Genomic DNA, 17,991 nt, shown 5'->3' on the forward strand with positions numbered 1-17,991 from the left:
CGGAGTAGAGCGCTCCGATCGGCAGCTCGGCGATCTTCCTTCCGCCTGAGCCCGCTGGGAAAGGGGCGGGCGCAGAGATCGGCGTTCGACCCTCCCGCCTACGCCGGGACGGCCCCGCCCCCGCGCCGTGCGCCTGCGCCGTCGGCGCTCGGCCCGCTGCCCCGCCGCTCGGCGTGGAGTCCTAGCACGCGGAGGATCGCGGTTCAAAGCCGGCCCATCTCCAATAAAACACTCACACACCGGAGGCGGCGCTATGGTTCAGGCGGCGGCGGCCGGTTTATTAAGGGGTCGGGGCGGGAGGGCGCCCCGGGGTCAGAGGCCCCGGAAGAAGAGCAGCGGGCCGCGGCCCAGCGCGGCGGCGCCGGGCGGCAGGCGCAGGCGCAGGGCGGCGCGGTCCTCGCTGCACACGGCCCTGCTGCACAGCTGCAGCTCGCGCAGGCGCGCGACGGCGGCGTCCCAGAGCCCCGCGCCCAGCGGGCCCCCGACGGAGCAGCCTGCGGGGGAAGGGGAGGAAGGGGCTTCCGCGGGGCCGCCCCGGAGCGGGCGCCCCTCCTGCAGCTAGTCCTCCAGACAGCCCTGCCGTGGCTGCAACAGGCTACACCGAGGCGCCTGCAGCCTGAGCAGCTCCTGGGGCAGGGGCTCCATTTCTTGGTGAGCCAGGCTCACATGGCCAGTGCAAGGCGGACACCCCCAGGCTTCCCCTGCCTCCCGCCCTCTTCGGGGTTATGCCCCTCATGGGACAGCCCTCTAGGAGATCCCTGGGTCACTGAGAAGGACGCTGTGTGGCTTGGTGGGGGCATCTGGCAGGAATGGCTGCCACATCGTCCTCACCTGACAGGCCAAGGAAGCTGAGGCCTTGGGGCCGCTCTTGAAGGGCAGACAGAAGCTCACCTAGGCCCACACTGCTGATTTCACGATTGGCAGAGAGGTCCAGGGAGATGAGTGTGGGGCAGAGAGGGAGACACCTGAAACAAAGTGCAGCATGGGTTCCCAGGGGGGCAGCCCTCCATCACCAGGGAAGGCCACCCCCCGGGAAGCTGGGGTCAGGATAACAATGGCACTGCTGATTCTCCCAGGAGCTAAGTGAAGCTCTAAGGGACTAAGAATCCTTGCATGGAATGCCACACACAAGGAAAAGAAGGGTCCTCGAGAGGCAAAATTTCCCAACAGCCACAAAAGTATGATAAAAAATGGGCAGAAGGCAAACGTCTGCTAGGGCCAGCCCTGAAGAGAGTAGATGCTGGAAAAGCCAATATAATCTGCTCCAGCTTCCTGGAATCACAGGCCTTCAGATGAGGCTCTCCCGGGGTGGCAGCAGAGGGCTGCTCATTACCTGCTCAGCTCTCTCACAGCCTTGTCACCTAAGTAGTTTGCAGACAGGGTCAGGTGGGTCAGAGCACAGCCTTCCTGAATACAAGCATAGGCCCCAGGTCACACCCAGCACGTACCTTTCCTCCTTCCTCCCAATAGAGGAACCACACCCATAAAGCCCTGTTTGGAGATCTGGAACAAATAGTTTGTCAAGATCTTATTGATTTAGCCTCCTCTGGGAAAGTACCCAGGAGACAGCATGGGAGACAGGACAGTTTGCCCCTTGGGACCTACCTATGGTGGTGAGGACATACTGGGTCCCAGGTATCCTGAAGCAGGTATCTGCACAGCTGCACAGGCCCCCCCCCCCCACACTGTTCCTAAAGCCCTCTCCTGCCAGACCTCCCCAGCCCCAGTGCCTCAGCTGTGACTCTTGTCTGGGGCCTCTGAGGACTGTCCTAGCTTGGCAGTCCCTTCTCCACTGTGTACCTTCGTCAGGTAGCTGACAACAGAGTCCATGAGGCCCAAGTTGCTCTTGCTGGCCGCAACGGAGCCAAGCTCTAGGTGCAGGAGAGTGCGGACACGCAGGCTCTGTAAGACTCTGGCCAAGGCAGGGGGACCCAGAGCATTGTATGACAGGGACAGAGTCTTCAGGTGCTCAGCATCTGCAGGGCATCAGAACCTGTAGGCCCCCAAGTGGTCCCTGCCCTCTACCCAGGTCCTTGCCAGAATCTTCATGACCCCCTTTTTTGTTGGTAAACTGAGGTACAGAGGTAATGACTTTCCCAATTCTGTGTTCCTAGCTGCTGAAAGGAGAGGTGGCTTTCAGTCAGAATGTGGGTGGGTGGCCGGGGAAGCACCTCTGCTGGGCTGCCCTGGGTTGCCCACACTCCTTGTCTCTAACACTGAATGCCCCGCACCCAGACGTCCTCACAGAGGAACTGCTTCAAGCAAACAGAAGGTGCACCACAGGCACAGGGAGACTTGAGAGGCAGACAGTCTGGGACCCTACCCCTCGTGTGAGTCCCAGGGGAGCACCCAGCCCAGGTAGGGCAAACATCAGATTTCCCAAATTCAGGCATAGATCGGCCTTATTCACTCACCTTGGAAGGCACTACTCAAGGCTGCCTGGTGGTTCAGGAAGAAGCTGGAGCTGAAGCCACAGGCCTGTAAACGCAGGGTGCTGAGCAAGGGGCAGGCCCGTAGGAGAGAGGCCAGAGCCTGGCCACAGCTATCCCCCAGTGGGTTCATGCTTAAGTCCAGCTCTTCCAAGTTCTGTGGAAGGGGCAGTCATTCAGTTCTCATGACCATGGGCCTGGGCCTCCACCCTGGGGACCTGGTGTTCCACTCTAGAGTTGGGTACTGGCCAAATTGTCCCAGCCACACCACAGGCCCAGCGTGATAGCAACACTAATGTCTTACTGTTGATCTGCTATACCCTGGGTCTCTACCTTCAAGGCAGCCTGGCCCAGGGCCCCCCCAGCAAGCTGGTGTAGACCTTCCTGGCCCAGGTGATTAGAGGAAAGGTCAAGGATGGCCAGGCTGGGCATGGTGCCCAGGGCAGCCAGAAGCTCAGGAACACATCCGTCACCCAGCCGGTTCCCTGCCAGGTGCAGCTCCCGGAGCACAGTGTGCAGCTTGAGGGCTCGCAGCAGGGGTGTGAGCTGGGCCTGGCGCAGGGCCAGGGAGCAAGCGCTAAATGAAGGGCTTGAGCCCTGGCACTCCATGGCTTGCAGCACCCACTGGTGCTCTCCTGGGGAGAGAGAGCAGGGTCACTAAGGTCAGAGCCTACACCTTCTGCTGTGGAACCCTTCAGGCAAACATCAGCCCGCAATGAGGTGATGAGCTCGTCTCATAATCCTGGTACATGAAGTAGGTCTCGGAGGCCATGCGCACCTCTCCCAGTACCCCAGGCAAGCAGCTCATGCCAGACTCATGGCTTGACCTCTGGGGCTTGCATTGCTTCATTGGATCCTGCTCCTGAGAACCCAGAGTGAGCTGTCTGCCCCTACCTACCACCAACGTGGAGTACAACAGTCCTGAGGCTCAGAGGAGGGATGTCCTGCAGACCTGGGGATGGCTGTAGGCCTGGGGGAGCGAGTGTAACCCCGGCCTCGGCCCAAAGCCAGGGCCCCTCACCTTGCCCGAGGCTCTGGCAGGCTCTGCGGTAACGGTCAGTCAGCGGGGGGAGGTCCCACGAGGTCACTTCGGCCAATACCTAGGGAGTGCCATTGCTGAGCAGCCCTGGGGGATCCCAGCGACAAGGTGGCCCGCGCCCCGACCCGGCTTCTCACCTCATCATCACTCTGCAGTACATCAGGAATGGGGTCTTGTGAGGCCAGCAAGGCTCCCTCCTTCCTCAGGGTGAGCCTTGGCAATAGCCCACAAGTCTGGTAGTAGCGTTGGGCAGCCTGGTCAGCCAGCCAGGCAACGGAGTGGACATCACTGCTGTGGGAATGGCACACTTATCTCTGGGGTCCAGCTTAGGGCCTGTGGATCCCTCAGCGGGTGCTCTGCTGTCCCTGAAGCCCAGCAGACCACTGTCCAAGGATGCTGCCGGGACTTTGTAGGAAGCACTCTGGGATGCGAGGTGAAGTTGGGCAGCGAGTTAAAGGGAACCTCGCCTGACACGCAGGTGAGGGTGCCATGGCCCTGGCTGTGGCTAACGGCCCTGACCCAGAGCTGCATGGTGGGGGTAGGGCTGGAAAAGGGCGGGCGACACCTCACCTGTGTGGGACAGGGATGAGGAAGAGGTGATCCTGAATTCTAACTCGCACTCGGATGGAAGGTGGCTGGATCAGAACCTGGCGAGTAAGGAGAGGGCAATCAGAAGACGGGCTTCCACCGGACCGCCCCCAAGCCGGCGCCAGCTGTCCCCTGCTCCTGCACTCACTGAAGACTGCCCTGCGGCGAGGTTTTCTCCACTGGGCCCCAAGACCCTGGGCGCACTGGGGTTTCTCTGGGGCTCTGTAGCCAAGCTGCCAGTTCCAGCTTTGTTCGGCACACAGGCCAGGTGGCTCTGCTTGCTCCGGGCTTGGGGCCTGACAGGCCGCTCCTCCTCAGCTGACCCTGAGGCACTGGCTCTGCGATTATCCCAGCTTCCCTGGGGCTGGGGAAGGCGGGGCAGCCGGCTGCGGGTGAGGGGTGTGTCCAGCTCTAGCCAGTCCTCTGACAGGTACTCTTCCTCAGGAATCAGTGCTGCTGGGGAGGAGGGGGCTTCCCCTGAATCCCGAGGAGGGCAGGAGCTCAGGCATCGGCTCTGCGCGCTGCCCTCACCTCGGATGGCTGCCTTGTAGGAAGCCCAGACAGCATGGACTGCAGCGGCCTCCTTGCTGTTGGTAGGGCCAGGCTTCCGGACCCCACCCAGCGTCAGGCCCGAGCCTCTGTGCTTCTTCTGAGATGGCCTGAGGGTGCCCACGCAGTCCTCATCCTCAGAGCTGCTGCTGCTGCTGCTGGCTGGCCTGTGCCTGCCTTTTCGAGGCCTGGCCACAGCTGGAGTGACCTGTTCTGGGGAGACCCTAGAAGGGACCAGGGGGGCCTCTGCTGGTCTAGGGATACACAAAGGGGAGTCTAGGCAAGGGCTAGAAGGAGGAGAGATCTCAGGGTCAAACAGATGGTCATTTGGAACAGCTGGGAGGTCAGAGGAGCCGTCTGGGGCTGTGGAAAAGAGAATCGGCATGACACAGAGCCAGCACCCCTCCCCTCCCCTCCTTCTGGGTTCCGATACTCAAGTCTCCTCAGTCAGCTCAGGGAGGGACTTGGAAGGACATCCTCAGGGACCAAGGAGGCCTGCTTACCTGGGCCAGAGGCCGCCTGCAGCGTCCTCTGCATGGCTGCTGCCTTCTGTCGCGTCTCAAGGTCTAAGTCCCTCTGGTACAGCTTCACCCAGTGCTGCAATGTCTCCAGTGGGCTGTGGCCCTGTATGGCACCCAGCTGAGCAAGGCAGAAGCAACTCTTCCCACACCCACCCACCCTGGCCTTCCCGAGCTCACCTTCTTGGTTCGTAGGGTAACGGATGCCCCTCGCTGAATGAGCAGCTCAGCTACCTCAAAGTGGCCACAGTTCAGAGCATCGTGCAATGGGGTGATCCCGTCACACCCCTGGCCACCCGGATCATTCACTGCAGCCCCATGGTCCAGAAGGAAGCGGACGATCTCTGTGGGCCCGTGGAAATGAGCCATGATGGTCCCTTCAGACCACACGTCCAGCATGCATGCCCGGTCTGGACCGGCCCAGCTCACCCAGATGCCCGTAGTTGCAGGCTTCGTGCAAAGGTGTCCATCCGCAGTAGTCCCGAGGATTCAGGGGGTGCCCCTTCAGGAAGGACAGGGACTCAGGCCCGGGCACTAGAGCAGGCCCCACAGTGGACTGCAGCCCACGTCCAGCTACTATCCTTCTCCTTGGCCTGGTCTGGCCCTCTCCTCTGACTTTAATCCTTTTTTTTTTTTTTTTGTCAGTAGTGGGGCTTGAACTCTGGGCCTGGACGCTGTTCCTCAGCTCTTCAGCTCAAGGCGAGCGCTCTACCACTTGAGCCATAGCACTACCTCTGGTTTTCTAGTGGTTTATTGGAGATAAGAGTCTCATGGCCTTTCCTGCCCAGGCTGGCTTTGAACCGATCCTCAGATCTCAGCCTCCTGAGTAGGTAGGATGACAGGCATGAGCCACAGGCGCCCAACTGACTTATCTCAACCCCACCCCAGGCTGGCCAAACAGCACCATGTTTCTAGCAACCCCATGGTGCTGTGTCTGAATGCAGGCCCAGAGGCAGGAAGGAGTGTGTGCCGGCCATCACCATCCTAGCCAACTCAGCCCAGCTAGCCACAGCGCAGAGGGCTGCATGTGAGCAGCACCTCAGCTCCCCTTTTAAAGACCAGCGGTGCCAGTGCTGGTGGCTCACGCGATCTGAGGATCACAGTTTGAGCCAGCCCAGCAGGAAAGTCTGTGAAACTTTTATCTCCAGTTAACCATCAGAAACTGGAAGTGACACTGTGGCTCTAAGTGGTAGAATGCTGGGCTGGGAAGGGGGCTCAGTGGTAGAGTGATTGCCTTGCATGCATGAGGCCCTGGGTTCGATTCCTCAGCACCACATAAGCAGAAAAAGCCCGAAGTGGTGCTGTGGTTCAAGTGGTAGAGTGCTCACCTTAAACTGAAGAGCTGAGGGACAGTGCCCAGGCCCAGAGTTAAAGTGGTAGAGTGCTAGCCGCAACTGAGAGAGCTCAGGGACAGTGCCCAGGCCCTGAGTTCAAGCCCCACGGCTAAAATAAAAGACAACTGGCTGGGGTCATCGTCCATCTCGGGGAAGGCAGGGCCACGTGGTCTGTCCAGATACAGTGGCTTACCCTCCTCACAAGGTCCTGGACGCGGCGCAGATGGCCTTCGATACAGGCTCGGTGCAGCAGGGTCTCTCCCAGGTCATTGCGCTGGTTCCACTGTGGGTACAACCGCCCCAGCTCAGGGCATAGGTATAAGGGGGGAGTACTGCTGGGCCCAGGGTGGGAGGGGTAGGTCACCCTCACCTTGTTCACCTGCCGCCGGCCCAGGCAGCCCCGAAGCTCCTCATCTTCCAGTGGCCGGGAGAGACGGGTGGTGTCGTCCTCTGGAACACACCCAGGTCCACCAACCCTGAGTCTTCTAGATAAGCAGCAGAAACCCTGCTCCACCCAGAGTCTTCTGGCCACCAGAAAAGCACAGCAGCCATGAGTGGGAAGGTGGGCTCTGGAGGCTTCTCAGGGTGGTGCCAAAGCCAACCGCTGGGCCAACAGCAGCCCTGCCAGCAGTCTACTTCCATGCACTGTCTCCTGAAGGAAGCATACTTCTCACCTTTGTCCCACCCCGAGAGGAACTGCGCGAGTGTCCATGTACCCAAACCAGTCTTCATCACAGACGTTAGCTGCCCTCTCTCCTGGCTTATAAGCATCCTTGACAGGCGACGTCACCCAGTAGGCCCACCAGCCCTGTCTGCTCCAGGCTTTCCAGTCCCTCCCTAGCTCTGATCATGTCTATCTTCCTTCCTTCCTTCCTTCCTTGTTGGTCCTGGGGCTTTTAACTGAAGGCCTGGGCACTGTCCTTGAGCTTTTTTTTCCTCAAGGCTAGTTCCTTACCACTCAAGCCACAACTCTGCTTCTGGATTTTTGGGTACTTAATTGAAGAGAAGAGTCTCACAGACTTTCCTGCCCAAGCTAGTTTTGAACCATGATCCTCAGATCTCAGACTCCTGAGTAGCTAGGACGATAGGCTCGAGCCACCAGCGCCTGGCTGCTCTGATGATTCTCATTAGACTTCCTTTGCTTTCTCCTGGCTGCCTCTGGCCTTTTCATTTTTAAAATTTTTTAACTTTTTTTTTTTTTTTTTTGCCAGTCGCGAGGCTTGAACTCTGGGCCTGGGCGCTGTCCCTCAGCTCTTCAGATCAAGGCTAGCACTCTACCACTTGAGCCATAGCACCACTTCTGGCTTTTTCTGCTTATGTGGTGATGAGGAATCGAACCCAGGGCCTCATGCTGTGTGAGGCAAGCACTCTACCAGTAAGCCACATTTCCAGCCCAACCTCTGGCCTTCTCTATGCCCTTCTTCTTCACAGTCTGTTGCTGTGGCCACCTGACATTCCCTGAAGTTCACAGTCCTCTCTCCCTTAGCCACTGCACACCAGCAGCAGCAAACCTGTCCCCTCATCTAAGGATGGCATCTGACTGTCCATCTTGAAGTCACAACTGAAATTAAGGCTATTCCAGGAACCACAACCACATGCCCCCAGCCTTATGGATGATTCCTGGGTGCCTAACAGTCAGCCAGAAACTAGACCACAGCTCCATAGCCTCCTAACAACCCTGCTCTCAGGCCCATTCCTTCTACCTTGACCTCATGGCCAAGACTGCTTCAGTCAGCCAGCACCTTGTTCCAGCAGACCCCTTGCCTCCACTGTGGCTGACCACTGTGGCCTCCAGAGCCACAGGCTGACTTTGGCCTCCAGAGTTCCAAGAACATGGTCAGCTTTGGCATGGGGAAGCAAAGCTGTTTTTGACACATCTAATCTATCTTGGACACGGAACATGTGTCTCTAAAGGGACCAGGTCCCAAGTTGCTAATCCTGTGTAGCCTTCTCTGGCAGATGCCCACTCAGCCACTGACCACTGGCTTCTCAGAGAGCCTCTGACTAATCTGCTCCAGGCTTCCTGCAGGTTGTCAGCCTCCTCTATCGCTTCCACAGAAGCAACAGCTTCTTCACTGACTGACAGTGGCTGCATCCCCATTGTGAATCCTGAACAGGTTCCTTGAGGACACAGATCTGGCTCCCATCAGTCTAACCTACTAGCTCCCAGAAGGACTAGGGTGATAGGTTAGGTGCCACCAGCACCGTACCCAGGGCAGGATTTAGACCTTACCACTCTCCGAGAGTTCCAGCTCACTGGTATCCAGGGCCTCACCAGCCTCGGCCTCCTCCTCCTCCTCCTCTTCCTCCCCCTCAGCCACACTAAGTTCCTGCAGTTTGGTTTCAGTCCCAGAAGCCTCTTGAGGCTGTAACCTCAGCTGCACGGCATGAAGGTGTTGCAAGACCTGCCGCTGAGGAGGACAGGGGGTGTCCAGCTCAGGGGCGGGCTAGGATAAGCAGAGGGAGGGGGCAGAGGGACACGGGGTGGGGGGGGGATAGCACAAAGAGAGACAGGCGGCAAGGAAGCTGGCTTGCTAGGAATCCTGTGTAGGTGGGGCATACCTGTAACCAGGGCTGCTGGGCCTGCTCTGCACAGCTCACAGCCTTCTGGAAGCATGGTGCCAACAGTTCATATGCATCACCAGCTTCCTCACGAGACACTGCAATGTTGAACCAGGTCTTGGCTTCCTGAAGCAGAGCAGGTCGAGGTTGGTGGTCGGGGCTGGCTTCTCTCAGCTACCCACACAGGAAGCTCTGAATTGGCTTTGTGCTGTGTCTCCATACAGATGGAGGTGGACAGTCCTTGGGACGAGGTGCCTGTCTAGTGGGGACAGCCATCCATACTCGCCACTGGGGAATGGTGGACCCCAGGCCCAGGCAGAGCCACGGGGAGACACCTGACTCACACAGGGGAGGGGGGGAGGGCACATCACCTCCAGGGCATTGCCCTTGCGCAGCCTCAGCTCTTCTTCATAGTGGTACACAGCCTGGCGGTGGTCCTTCATGTCTCCAAGTGTGGTGGCCAGGGACACGTGGATGATGGCCAGCTCCAGGTCTGGTCTGTTCAGCCGCTCAGCAACATGGAGCTGGGGAGCCGGTACGGTGAGGGCCAGGCTGCTCTGTGCCTCCCACCCTTCCACCCTCTCAGGGGAGTCACCCACCTGCTTCTGGTAAGCCTCAGCTGCCTTGGGAAAGTTGCCTGCCTTGGAGAACAAGTCCCCCAGCTGCTCACAGATGGCCAAGGCATTCTGAGGGTCACTGCCCTCCGCCTCCTCCAGCCTCTGCTGCAGCTGGATCACTGCCAGCACTGCCAGAAAAAGTTTGATTTGAGAGGGCAACCCAACCAGGACCCTGGTCGCAGACCATCTTCTGTCACACTGGTTCCCTTAGGGAGGAGGGCCTTACAGCAGAGGAGAGCCATAGGAGAATCTACTATGTAGGATCTCAAGAGTTAGACTAAGGCAAGGGGCTGATGGCTCCCGCCTATAATCCTAGCTACTCAGGAGGCTGAGATCTAAGTATCACAGTCTGAAGCCAGCCCAGGCAGGAAAGTCTTTGAGACTCTTATCTCCAATTAAAAAAAAAAAAAAAAAAGATGCAGGGCCGGGTGCTGGTGGCTCACGCCTGTAATCCTAGCTACTAAGGAGGCTGAGATCTGAGGATCATGGTTCAAAGCCAGACTGGGCAGGAAACTTGGTGACACTCCTATCTCCAATTAACCACCAGAAAACCAGAAGTGTCAACTGTGGCTCAAGGGGTAGAATGCTCACTTTGAGCTGAAGAGCTCAGGGACAGCGCCAGGCCCAGAGTTCAAGCCCCATGACTGACCAAAAAAAAAAAAAAAAAAAAGATGCAGGGCTGGGAAGGTGGCTCAGTGTCGAGTGCTTGCCTCACATGCATGAGGCCCTGGGTTCCATTCCTCAGCACCACATAAGCAGAAAAATCCGGAAGTGGCGCTGTGGCTCAAGTGGTAGAGCACTAGCCTTGAGCTGAAGAGCTGAGCGACAGTGCCCAGGCCCAGAGTTCAGGTCCTATGACTGACAAAAAAAAAAAAAAAAAAAAGATGCAAGTGGCACTGTGACTCAAGTGGTCGAATGCTAGCCTTGAACAAAAGGAACTCAGGAACAGTGCCCAGGCCTAGAGTTCAAGCCTCAGAACTTAAAAAAAAAAAATCCAGAGCTGGGCACTGGTAGCTCACGCCTGTCATCCTAGCTACTTAGGAGGCTGAGATCTGAGGATCGTGGTTCAAAGCCAGGCTGGGCAGGAATGTCCATGAGATTCTTATCTCCAATAAACCACCAGAAAACTGAAAGTGGTGCTGTGAATTAAGTGGTAGAGCGCTCGTCTTGGGCTGAAGAACTGAGGGACAGTGCCCAGGCCCAGAGTTCAAGCACCATGACTGACAAAAAAAAAAAAAAGGCAGAAATAGCACTATGACTCAAGTGCTAGCCTTGAGCAAAAGAAGCTCAGAGACAGGGGCTGGGAAGGTGGCTCAGTGGTAGAGTGCTTGCCTTGCAAGCATGAGGCCCTGGGTTCGATTCCTCAGCACTACATAAGCAAAAAGAAAAAAGCCGGAAGTGGCGCTGTGGCTCAAGTGGTAGAGCGCTAGTCTTGAGCTGAAGAGCTGAGGGTCAGTGCCCAGGCCCAGAGTTCAGGCCCCACGACCGGACCCCCCCCCCCCCAAAAAAAAAAAAGAAGCTCAGAGACAGTGCCCAGGCACTGAGTTCAAGCTCTAGGACTGGCCAAATAGAAAAAAAGAGAACAAATCCAACAGTGTGGGATGATGCCTGGCCTGCAGGAAGCACTGACTGCAGTCAGCTACTGCTAACATGACTGTCAGTGCTGAGCACATACGTGCTACCTGTACTCCTACCCCATTAAGACAGGGAAAAGACCACTGTCCCCAGCTTGTAACATAAATGCTGCCTTGTGACCAAAGGCCAGCCATTCTTTTTTTTTTTTGGACGTTTGTGGGGCCTGAACTCTGGGCCTGGGCGCTGTCCCTCAGCTCTTCAGCTCAAAGCTAGCGCTCTACCACTTGAGCCACAGCGTCACTTCCGGCTTTTTCTGCTTATGTGGTGCTGAGGAATTGAACCCAAGGCCTCAGGCATGCCCTCTACCACTGAGCCACCTTCCCAGCCCCAGGCCATTCTCTTACCCACCCTCTAGTATCCTTGACCCCTGTGCAGGACAAAAGTTCAGGTCTCTTCCTGACTACGGATGTATACCCTTTTCCTGGGAGAAGCCCCTGAAGCTGCCACCTCCCAGATCCTGAGTGGGAGGACCCTCTGCTGGAGAGTAGACCCCTTTCCCTCCCAGGGAACTTAGTCCCAGACCTTTGTGGAGCCTTACCATATCTGAGACTCTGGCAGACAGCTGCTCTCTGTGCAGGCTTCTGGGAACCTAGTCTGTAGGCCTTCTTCAGGGCTCGTTTGGCAGCCAGGAAGTCCCCCAGGTCTTGGAGGATCTGGGGACAGGGTGAGGTGAGACTGCAGGCGGGCCCAACACCAGGCAAGGCTGAACCCCAAACAGGTAAGAATGGCACCTGGGAGATGGTCACACAGCACTCGCTCTCCATAAACCGCATCTTCATGGCACGTGCACATTCCCGGGCCCCCTCCAGGCAGCGCATGGCCTGAGAATGCTGCCCTGCACACCAGTGGATGGCCCCTAAGTTGTACCGGGCCCGGAATAGATCCTCATAGAGATGATTCTGTCTGTGGGAGACGGTGTAACAGGTATTAGAGCCTCAGGGTCCTCCAGCCTGGGGACAGGGGACAGAGGGCTCAGAGGGCTCAAGATGCAGCCAAGATACAGGGCGCTGCATCTATCTCATCCCTCCCCTCCCCTGCTGTGGCTTCAGGTCCACGCAGGCTCCTTCCCAGACTGCTAAACAGAAGCGAAAGCCCTCTTGCTCATGGCCAAGCTGCCCTCTTGCTACCTTTTCCCTTCTGGGGTGGGGATGGGCCTCACTCAGCAAGAAAGATGCTTTTCTTGAAGTAGTCATTGCACAGGGCCATCTGTTGTAGACGCTCAAAGGTGAGTCCCAGGTTGAGATACAGCCGGGTCCTCATCTCACTCAGCTCTCTCTGGCCCAATGTTCCTAGAAGATGCCCACACGAGACATTCAGACTTCCAGCTGTTCCCACTCCTCTTCCCACTTCATTACAGGAGCTAGGAATGTTCCAGACAGACCATGAAGGCACAAAGAGCAGATGCCTGCCAGATTCAAGGTGAGGAGCAACGTAGGCCCTCAGCTTATTATATAGGAACCTTGCAAAAGGAGGGCTCCGAAACTCAGAACATAGGGAGAGGCTGGGGTAAAGGAACTGACCTTCTAGCTTCTCATCCACAATAGCCAAGCTTTTTTCAAAGGCAGCTTGTGCTTGCAGCAAGGAATCCTTGGACTGGCAGTGGTCATAGATGTCCAAGTGGGTGCGGCCAATGGTAGCCCAGGCCCTCTGCAGCTCAGTGTAGTTGGACAGGGAACCAGCTAGCTCCAGGTAACGGTGCTGGTGCTAGTGTTAAGAGGAAAAGCCTTGGAGCCAATTCTACTGTAAGTCCTGACCCCAGGAAGAGCTACACTTACACAAGAGAACCCCTGGGGCTAGGAAGGTAGCTCAGTGGTACAGCGCTTGTCTTGCATGCATGAGGCCCTGGGTTAGATTCCTCAGCACCACATAAGCAGGAAAAAAAAGCCCGAAGTGGCGCTGTGGCTCAAGTGGTAGAGTGTTAGCCTTGAGCTGAAGGACAGCGTCCAGGCCCAGAGTTCAGGCCCCACGACCGTACCCCCCCCAAAAAGAGAGAGAACCCCTTACTCCTCCAATGCTCCAGAATGCTGGACACATACGCTCCATCTGGTCTGTATAAAAGGCTATCAGTGGTGACAGCTGTTCTGTGCTGCAGCCACCCCTGAAAGCTGACTGGGGTATTCTGCCATCTGTCCCCATAACAGTGGGGACAGATGAGAGAGCTCAAGTCATAGTTACTTTTGTGTGTGTGTGTGTGTGTGTGTGGCCATCCTAGAGCTTGAACTCAGGGCCTGAGCACTGTCCCTGAGCTTCTCTGCTCAAGGATAGCACTTTACAAGTTTAGTCACAGCTCTATTTCTGGCTTTTTAGTGGTTAACTGGAGATAACAATCTCATTGGGGCTGGGGATGTGGCTTAGTGGTAGAGTGTCCACCTAGCATGCATGATGCCTGGGTTTGATTCCTCAGTATCATATAAACAGAAAGAGCCAGAAGGACACTATGGTTCAAGTGGCAGAGTGCTAGCCTTGAGCAAAAGAAGCTCAGAAAGAGTGCCCAGGCCCTGAATTCAGGCCCTAGGATTGGCACACACAAAAAAAGAATCCCATTGGTTTTTCTGCCCAGAGTGACTTCACACTGCCATCTCAGATCTCAGCCTCCTGAGTAATGTAGGATTACAGGTGTGGGCCACCAGCACCAGGCAAGTCACGGTCCCTTTGCCAGAAACCCACTCATGCCTCCACTCAAGGCCCAGGCCAAGCGTCCCCGGAAAGCCCGAGTCTGAGGCTGCCTGTGCACTCAGCTCGCCTGGGAGTCCTTCGCAGTCAGGGACTCCCTCAGAAAGGAGGCTTCAAAAGCCCAGGTCACCCCTGTGCACCTGCAGGGCAGCAGAGTAGTTCTCCATCTCTGCCAGCCGCTCTCCGATCTTGCGATGGGCGACGGCGCAGCCCAAGGGGTCCAGGGCACACTCCAGAAGCTGCAGCTCCTGCTGGTGCTCTTCCAGGGCTTCCGCGAAGCGGCCTGCCAGGAAGGACGCAGCGTCCGGTTAAGGGGCTGGGTGCCACCTGACACCCCCCCTCCGCCCACCCTCTCCTCCCCGGCCAGGCCCTCTCACCCTGGCCGGCCAGCAGCTCGCCCACCCTGCCCCGCCCCGCGCCCCGCTCCCGGCCCCGGCCCAGCCCGGCCCGCTCACTATGGCCGGCCAGCAGCTCACCCAACCCGCCCCAGCCGGCCCGCTCCCCATGGCCGGCCCGCGCCCCGCTCCCCGCGCCCCGGCCGGCCCGCTCACCATGGCCGGCCCGCGCCCCGCTCCCCGCGCCCCGCTCCCCGCTCCCCGCGCCCCGCTCCCCGTGCCCCGCTCCCCACGCCCCGGCCGGCCCGCTCACCATGGCCGGCCCGCGCCCCGCTCCCCGTGCCCCGCTCCCCGCGCCCCGGCCGGCCCGCTCACCATGGCCGGCCAGCAGCTCCCCCAGTTGCTGGCAGCAGGCGGCCTCCTCGCGCAGCTGCCCGCTCTTCTGGGCCCTGGCTTTGGCTTTGCTCAGCTCTAACGGGGAGAGAAAAGAACCCAGGGTTAAGCCTCGGCCCCACGCCCGCCCGGCGTCTTAGCACGCGCCCCGGGGCACCCACGGCGAAGATCGCGCTCCAGGCTCATCTCCGGCCGCCTCTAGCACCGCCGCCACCGCCACCCCAGGCACCGCAGCGGCGGCCGTAGGGATCCGGACTTCCCGCGCCCCGCCGCGACCCCGCCCACACGGGCCCACACGCAGGCTCCTTGCGCGTGCGTTCTCCAGCCCCTGGCCGCGGGACGCGCGGAGAGCGAAGCATGCTGGGAAGTGTAGTCCGGAGGCCGCGGCCGCTAAAGGTGCGAGCCGAGCCTCCGCCCCGCCCGGAAGCCTCCGGCCTGCCGGGATCCTCTGTTGCCGGGGTAGAAGCGCCGACCTGGACGCAGCCGGAGGCGAGGGTGGGCCGTCCCCCTTTCCCGCTGCCCCTTGGGGTGAGGCCCCGGGCTGCGGCCGGCTCGCAGCCCCCGTCTGGGCCCCGGCCCGGCCCTCCCTGCGTCTGTGTCCACTTGCCTTTTCATCAAAGGTTTCCCCCTGGAATTAAAGCAACAAGTTACACTGACAAGTTACACTTGTAACTTTAAAACGCAGACCACCCTCAGGTTTACGGAAGAAGTGAAAGTGATCTGTGCTTGACACTTGAAATCCTGGCTACCCAGGGAGCTGAGATCTGAGGACCAATCCGAAACCAGCCTGCGCAGAGAAGTCTACGAAACTTAATCTGCCATTAGCCAGCAAAAAGTCGGGAGTGGAGATAGTTCAAGTGGTAGAGTACCAGGCTTGAGCAGAAAAGCTAGGGGACAGGACACAGTGCTACAGACAAAAGCCCAACCCAACCAAACTTGAGCATTCAGGTATGCGGGCTTAATTCTGAGCAGTGCCCTGGGAACTGACCACATCTGCAATTAGGGTTAATTAGATCCACTGGCACGCCTCTGTGGCCTGTGCCTGTCACATTTGAAGACTCAAGCCCCAGGAAAACTAAGAGCAACAGCTGTATCACTGGAAAACACGGTAACGACACAGGAAAACTGCAAAACTACTTGTGTTGAGAGGTAAGAAGGACATAGGGTTTAGACTCCAAACATTGTAAACCAAATTTCTCTTTTTCTTTGATCACCAGTCTCATGGACTTTCCTGCCCACGCTGGCTTTGAACTGCAATCCTTAGATTTCAGCCTCCTGAAGCTGAGCCACCAGTGTCTGGCTGTAACCCAAATTTCATACTCAGAGGATATGATAAATCTCTGGAGTGTCCCTCTCCTATTGACTTGAAGACTGTCTATGTGGCAACCTAGCACCAGGCACCTGGCTGTGCTCTGAAGGCCCCAGAGGAGGTGGGATGCGAAGCCAACAGCCTCAGAAGTGGGAGATAGATAGGTTGAATTCAGGACCTTGTGTTTGCTCAGCTTGCACATTTGGCTGTTGCTCTACTATTTGAGCTACATCTCTAGTCTTGCTTTTTGCTAGTTATTTCATAGATGGGAGTCTTGTGAACTTTTCTGCTTAAGTTGTGACCCTTCAGAACAGATCTCAGCCTTCTGAGTAGCTAGAATTACAGGCGTGAACCACTGGTGCATGGTTTTATATTCTTTTTTTTTGGGGGGGGGAGGAGTCCGGTCATGGGGCCTGAACTCTGGGTCTTGGCGCTGTCCCTCAGCTCTTCAGCTCAAGGCTAGCACTTGACCACTTGAGCCACAGCACCACTTCCAGCTTTTTTTTCTTTTCCTACTTGTGTGGTGCTGAGGAATCGAACCCAGGGCCTCATGCATGCAAGGTAAGCGCTCTACCACTGAGCCACCTTCCCAGCCCATGGTTTTATATTCTATTTTGATCAAAATAGATAATGGAGCCTGTAATCTTGGTTACTCAGGAGGCTAACATCTGAGAATTACAGTCTGAAACCAGCCTACGCAGCAAAGCCCATGAGACACTTATCTCCAGTTAGCCACCATAAAGCTAGAAGTGGAGTTGTGGCTCAAGTGGTATAGAGCTAGCCTAAGCAAAAAGCTCAGGGACAGTGCTCCAGCCCTGAACACACACACACACACACACACACACACACACACACACACACACACACACACAAAACGAAGTATAACTTCCAGCTAGCTGACAGCACGACCTACTGGGGAGAGTGGTATGGAGGGAAGAGAAACCTAGGGATTGTCAGGGCCAGACAAGAGGCAGTGCTGGCCTGGTACTGGCTGAACCTGGGCTCCAAGGCTGCAGGGTAGGCAAGACCAAACTTACAGAGTTATGAAGGGGAGGCTGGGAGAGAGGAAATTGGATGCAGGTAGTCCACCTTTTGGGGGGTGAGGTGTTGTGCTAGGCTTCTAGTTGGATCTGAGGTATTAGGACATGACTTGGAGGTCTGCAGAGACAAGCCCTTCCTCATCATGGTTCCAAAGACAAGACAGAGCAAGCTGGTAAAGTATGTGAGGGGCACTGTGAAGAAAGAGGAGTGGGAGATGAGGAACAAGGTGCAGAATCAGAGACTGGCTCAGGAAAATAGAATGAGGGCAGGAAGAAGTACCCCAGAGTTGTTGGGGGAAAATATGAACTGTTTTTCTCACCACAGTCCACAGGACAGTGCAGCCCCCAGGAGCCCCATTTACATACTGCAGAAGATGCTACACAGAGCTGAAGGCCTGGGCTGGAGCCTGTGTGGGCTGGGCAGGGAGGCTAGCAGAGCCCAGGAGGCAGGTTGTATTCTGGTAAGGAGACACAGACAACACATGGTTTGGAGTATTTTTTTTTTAAAGGATAGTCACATACAGAAAATATTCAAAGAAAACAAACCACAAAAGTGACCTGTAAGTCATTTCCAACTGCCATAAAACACTTCTTGTTCTGCTCTTTAAAAAATTATTTTATTAATTTTGTAAATGTCTCACTTTGGGCAATCTGAAGGACGGAGTGCTCACAGGAAGTGGGGTAAGAGGGGGAGGGGAGAGTCCTGGCCTGGCCTATGTCCTCCTGGCTTCCCCATCTGCCAAAGCTGACACCCCCATCCCCGAGACGACACATAGAAGACTGGGTCAAGACAGCAAGGTGATGTAGGATTCTGGAGACAAGACAGTGTAAGTGGTGCCCCTAATAATGAAGAGCCCACAGTGACAATGCCACAGGTTTTCACTGCCATCTCCAGCATATCTGAGATGTGCTAGTCTTCTGAAGTGTCAGGTTCTCTTCCCTAGGCTGCAAGGTTGCTGCTTCAGTTAAA

General features: G+C 57.0%; 1 protein-coding gene across 2 annotated transcripts; it reads right to left on the reverse strand.

Annotated features, from left to right (window-relative positions):
• Window positions 1–309: 309 nt before the first annotated feature.
• Window positions 310–14,928, reverse strand: LOC138806095 (tonsoku-like protein). 2 transcript variants are annotated; one of them, XM_069991640.1, is made up of 26 exons: window positions 14,834–14,928; window positions 14,655–14,750; window positions 14,085–14,227; window positions 12,792–12,975; window positions 12,431–12,560; window positions 12,003–12,174; window positions 11,810–11,924; window positions 9,619–9,764; window positions 9,391–9,543; window positions 9,020–9,145; window positions 8,691–8,868; window positions 6,828–6,907; window positions 6,651–6,740; window positions 5,553–5,625; window positions 5,304–5,467; window positions 5,109–5,229; window positions 4,205–4,968; window positions 4,039–4,115; window positions 3,606–3,756; window positions 3,451–3,529; window positions 2,763–3,064; window positions 2,415–2,586; window positions 1,801–1,976; window positions 1,334–1,407; window positions 832–965; window positions 310–494 (listed from the first exon to the last, which is right to left on the reverse strand). In XM_069991640.1, exons 1-26 carry the CDS (start codon window positions 14,856–14,858, stop codon window positions 313–315), a joined length of 4,107 nt encoding a protein of 1,368 aa, XP_069847741.1. In that variant the 5' UTR covers window positions 14,859–14,928; the 3' UTR covers window positions 310–312. The 2 variants fall into 2 exon arrangements, with proteins under 2 accessions (XP_069847741.1, XP_069847742.1); XM_069991641.1 differs by lacking the exon at window positions 310–494 and having other exon boundaries at window positions 716–965; window positions 3,606–3,759.
• Between the last annotated feature and the right edge of the window lie 3,063 nt (window positions 14,929–17,991).

This window comes from Dipodomys merriami, unplaced genomic scaffold, assembly GCF_024711535.1.
Source record: "Dipodomys merriami isolate MVZ:Mamm:240054 unplaced genomic scaffold, mDipMer1.0.p SCAF_4, whole genome shotgun sequence".
Lineage (NCBI taxonomy): Eukaryota > Metazoa > Chordata > Mammalia > Rodentia > Heteromyidae > Dipodomys > Dipodomys merriami.

Excerpts from the sequence above, each read along its gene's own strand:
- LOC138806095 (XM_069991640.1), bottom strand. The coding sequence starts at position 14,858 with ATGAGCCTGGAGCGCGATCTTCGCC. Across the intron at positions 12,561-12,791 it reads TGTGGATGAGAAGCTAGAAG|GAACATTGGGCCAGAGAGAG; the intron begins GTCAGTTCCTTT and ends GGCATCTTCTAG. Across the intron at positions 1,408-1,800 it reads TTGTCAGCTACCTGACGAAG|GAAGGCTGTGCTCTGACCCA; the intron begins GTACACAGTGGA and ends GCTTGTATTCAG.